This window comes from Gadus morhua, chromosome 1 (genome assembly GCF_902167405.1).
Source record: "Gadus morhua chromosome 1, gadMor3.0, whole genome shotgun sequence".
Lineage (NCBI taxonomy): Eukaryota > Metazoa > Chordata > Actinopteri > Gadiformes > Gadidae > Gadus > Gadus morhua.
The window spans coordinates 3,516,796-3,521,795 of record NC_044048.1 but is presented as its reverse complement, the minus strand read 5'-3'; the positions used below and the strand labels follow the sequence as shown (position 1 = coordinate 3,521,795).

Sequence of the window (5,000 nt, the reverse complement as noted above, 5' to 3'; positions counted from 1 at the left end):
GTCAGACATGGTATGCTTCTTCATTATTTTTCTTTACCTCTCTCTGAGGTAGAGATCCAAAAAGAGTTTATCTGGAAGCACACTGGGCTATGAAGTCTTCCACGAAGGTTTACTACTACTGCTTACTACTATTCTCGAAATTCCTGCCTCAATGGATCGTTTTGTAAGGCCTAGACCAGTTACACAAACATAGTCCAGCCAGGGTTTATATTTTAGAAATAATAAAATGCAGGCTAGACGTTGTAATGAACTATAGCAATATTTCGTCATTTGGCATATTGGACATAAAGCTAGATTGGGCACTTTTGGAAGATACCGTATATACATTTATTATTATTTTTGTCAGAGCATTTGATTTAATGATTGTTTAAGGGGTGTAAAGAGAATATCAATAAATACGGTGAAAAATAAATGCTTTTTAAAAAAATGATCCAACCTTGCTTCAAATACTTCCCAAACATCGATTACATGCAATTTTCAACGTATTTCCAATTACTGTTGGCCTTCATGTTGTTTGAGCATGGCCCACTTTACCTCTATTGTGTAGGCTAAATACTGAGTCCTCACGTTGAAACTCTCGTCTGCAACAATATCTAGCACACACACACTCGTTCTCTAATGTGGTTTTCTCTTCCCGTCTTGCGATCCCCTCTGTTCTCCCCTTCTCTCCCTCTCTCCCTCTCTCTCCCTCCTCCGTGTCGCCCCTCTCTCCCTCTCCTGTGTCCCCCCTCTCTTCCTCTCCTCTGTTCTCCCCCTCTCCCCCTCTCTCCCTCTCCTCTGTGTCCCCCCTCTCTCCCCCTCCTCTGTGTCCCCCCTCTCTCCCCCTCCTCTGTGTCCCCCCTCTCTCCCCCTCCTCTGTTCTCCCCCTCTCCCCCCTCCTCTGTCTCCCCCCTCTCTCCCCCTCCTCTGTTCTCCCCCTCTCTCCCCCACCTCTGTCTCCCCCCTCTCCCCCTCTCTCCCCCTCCTCTGTCTCCCCCCTCTCTCCCCCTGTCCCCCGTCCCGGCTCCACAGAGGCACGACGGCCAGTTCACGGTGATCCAGCTGGTGGGCTTGCTGCGGGGCATCGCGGCCGGGATGACCTACCTGGCGGGGCTGGGCTACGTGCACCGGGACCTGGCCGCCCGCAACATCCTGGTCAACAGCAACCTGGTGTGTAAGGTGTCCGACTTCGGACTGAGCCGCGTGCTGGAGGACGACCCCGATGCCGCCTACACCACCAGTGTGAGTTTACACATCGAGGCAAGCGGAACGCACAACACACACACACATACACACATGCACACATTAGCACGCACACACACAAGCACACGCAAGCGCAAGCATGCACACGCACCACACACATGCACACACACAAACACAGCCTCGTGCGCACACACATGCACACATACATACACACGCACATAAAAGCACGTATTCGCTTACACCCACAGCTATATTTGCGTACACACGCACATAGAATATTTGTATAAAATAGCAACATAACTACACACGGACAACCAGCGTGAGTTAACACATGGAAGAAAGCGGAACGCACAACACACACACTCACGCGCATACACATACACACTCTCACAAACACACTCACATTTGCTTACACTCACACATATATTTGCATACCATGCACATAGAATATATTATGATATAGCAACATAAATACAAACACCCCACCAGTGTGTGTAAACACATCGAGGCAAGCTGAACGCACACACACGCGCGCACACATTCACACACATATTTGCATACGCATGCACAAAGGACATTCATATACATGGTAACATAAATACATACACACCGCATGCAGTGTGCGTTTACACAACGAGGTAAGCAGAACACACAACGCACACACACGCATACACACGTACACACACTTGCATACACATTGCACATTTATGTGTACGCCAACAAAAATACACACACACATAGCCCATGGCAAGACAAACACGCACGCAACAAATACACAAGCATCTACAAATGCATACTTAACACCAACACACACAACACCAACCCACACACAACACTAATTTAAATTGCCCACGATTTGATGGCAACAGATTTTATCTAATAGGATTTTTATCCGATTAAAATATTAACTGTAACCTGCTACTGTCAGGGAACCGGATTACAGGAATTAGATTACCAATAAATCCATACTCTTGTCACCCTAAAGACATGTTTTGAAGGGTATACTTATGTGTCGCATCTGACACTACACATGTTTATGGCCAGGGACATAACAGTTAACAGTACCCTCTAGAACTTAATGTGTCGCCATCTTCCACTCTCTCCCGCTCTCTTAATATGTTGCCTATTGTTGTGGTGTTGTTTATTTTTTTCCCTTTTGTTTGATTGTCTGTACTGTCTGTATGTATTCCTTTCTTATTTGTAAAGCGTCTTTGAGTATTTAGAAAAGCGATATAAAAGATGTATCAATTATTATTATTATTATTAACAAAGATTAAATTATAATTATTTCAATACAATCTATTCCAATCAGCCTCACAATGCTCCTTCCATAAATATGTCTTTGACATCGAACATATTTGATCAACCTAGACCCAGGTTCTAGGCAAGGCAAGGCAACTGTATTTATGTAGCACTTTTCATACACAAGGCAGACTAAAAGTGTTTAACATACACTAAAATAAAATAAGATAAGAAAATAGATAGGTAAAAGATATCAAAGGCCACTTACAAAAAAATGCAAACAATAAAATAAAATAATTAAATAAAGTAGCAAAGTTAAGAAATGCATTGTAGAAAGTGCATTGTATATAAGATTTAGCCGAAAGCTAAAGCAAACATAAATATCTTAAGTCGTGCTAGCTGTACTTATTGCTCACAGTATGGACTGATAAACGTTGAGAGTGCATTGTTTCAGCTCCTCATCCTTGTGTTAACCCGAGGTCACAAGGTCGTAGATGTCTTTAAGGATATATTTTCTCTAAATCGTCCTGCTAAAAGTAGAAAAAATAATAAAGACATGAAAAGAAAACATCGATAAAAATAATGGATATCAACAAAACAATACAGTCATGTATAAACATGACAAATCAGAGTCAGAATCGGAAATACTTTTAATTCATCTTATTATACAAGTAAACAAGAGTACAATTATTAGGCTTGGTTCCTCAACTGCCACTTGGCAGCTAAAATACAAGATAAAGTAAATAAAGATAAGTACAAATAAAAATGTGTAAAAATAAGTAGCAGCATAGATCACAATAATAAATAATAATAATAAAATAAAACACAGTAATAAGAAGAGAAACTATACTATAGTATCATCTATATATCAAACAATACGCATACATATACGCAAAAATAAAAATAAAACATATTGTTTGATTTCAGTGTATTTCTATAAAACACGGTAACCCTAAATTGCCTGTGCAGCTGAGTGCAGCCTGCTTCACGTTGTCCTTTCCTTCTCACCAGGGGGGGAAGATCCCGATCCGCTGGACAGCCCCCGAGGCCATCACCTACAGGAAGTTCTCCTCGTCCAGTGACGTGTGGAGCTACGGCGTGGTCATGTGGGAGGTCATGTCGTACGGGGAGCGGCCCTACTGGAACCTCACCAACAGAGACGTACGCTCACCCCCCTCTCTCGCTCACTTCCCCCCCTCCCCCCTCCAACCCTCCACCCCTCTCTCACTCTCACTCTCTTGCGCCCCCCCCCTCTCTCTCTCTCTCTCTCCCTCTCTCTCCCCCTCTCTCTCTCTCTCTCCCTCTCTCTCCCTCTCTCTCCCCCTCTCTCTCTCTCTCTCTCTCTCTCTCTCTCGCTCTCTCTCTCTCTCTCTCTCTCTCTCTCTCTCTCTCTCTCTCTCTCTCTCTCTCTCTCTCTCTCTCTCTCTCTCTCTCTCTCTCTCTCTCTCTCTCCTCCCCATTCGAACGCGTCCCTCTCTGGCCTCAACATGTCCTACCCAGAACAGCGTTGTTCTAAGCGCCGAGGTGGTGGACTACCCCTCCTTTACGGCTATCGTCTGTTCACGTAATGTGTTTAGCTTTTTTTTTACGAGGGTTATAATACGGACCGAAGAAGTAAGAGGAAGCAAATACGATTTAAATGAAGGATCTCTGCGTCTGAGATACGGTTACTGTAAGTGGAAGCGGTCTAGCCGCCCGCATCGATCCCCGCCAATACGGAGTCAGCGTTGCCGGGGGCCGCAGCGCAGGGGTTACATAACACCCTGTCGCACAGGGCCGGCCCCACAGGGGGCCCGGGGTGGCTCCTGCTCCCCCCAAAATAATTAGACTCGGTGCCACCCAGACTGCGTCGGCCATATAAATGAACGATGTAAATGTTGCGTGGGGCAGACACTCTGCCCCGGCTGTGCGGTGGCTGTGTCGCTGTGCGTTATCATTCAGAGCACAGACCCTCGGCCCCCTCGGCTGCTGAGCGGAGGTGAACCCGGCCCCTCGGCTGTCATGTGTGTTGCTCCAGGTGATCAAGTCGGTGGAGGAGGGCTACCGGCTGCCCGCTCCGATGGGCTGTCCCGGGGCGCTGCACACCCTCATGCTGGACTGCTGGCAGAAGGACCGCAACCAGAGGCCGCGCTTCTGCCAGATTGTCACCGTTCTTGACAAGCTAATCCGCAACCCGGAGAACCTAAAATCCATGGACACGCTCTGCAGGTGTGTGTGTGTGTGTTTGTGTGTGTGTGTGTGTGTCTGTGTCTGTGAGTGTGTGTGTGGGTATGTGTGTGTTTGTGTTTGTGTCTGCGTGTGTGTCTGTGTGTTCTTTTGTCTGTGTGCATGTTTGAGTCTATATATGCAAGTGATTGTCTGTGTGCGTGTGTGCGTGTGTGTGTGTGTGTGCGTGTGTGCGTGTGTGCGTGTGTGCGTGCGTGCGTGCGTGCGTGCGTGCGTGCGTGCGTGCGTGCGTGCGTGCGTGCGTGTGTGCGTGTGTGTGTGTGTGTCTGTGCCCATGCCGGAACATGTATTCGGAATCAGCAGGGGAGCCGACTCAGCCAAAGGGGGTCTATTTTTGATTTAATTTGGAC

At 46.6% G+C, this 5,000-nt stretch overlaps 1 protein-coding gene across 2 annotated transcripts in view; it reads left to right on the top strand.

The window, feature by feature from the left end:
• epha8 (eph receptor A8) overlaps window positions 1-5,000 on the top strand; it is an 87,763-nt gene that overhangs the window by 79,637 nt on the left and 3,126 nt on the right. For both annotated transcript variants that reach the window (XM_030364609.1, XM_030364619.1), the window contains exons 16-18: window positions 1,012-1,221; window positions 3,436-3,585; window positions 4,442-4,632. In XM_030364609.1, the coding sequence (XP_030220469.1) occupies window positions 1,012-1,221; window positions 3,436-3,585; window positions 4,442-4,632 (551 nt within the window). The remainder of the gene's footprint in view (window positions 1-1,011; window positions 1,222-3,435; window positions 3,586-4,441; window positions 4,633-5,000) is intronic.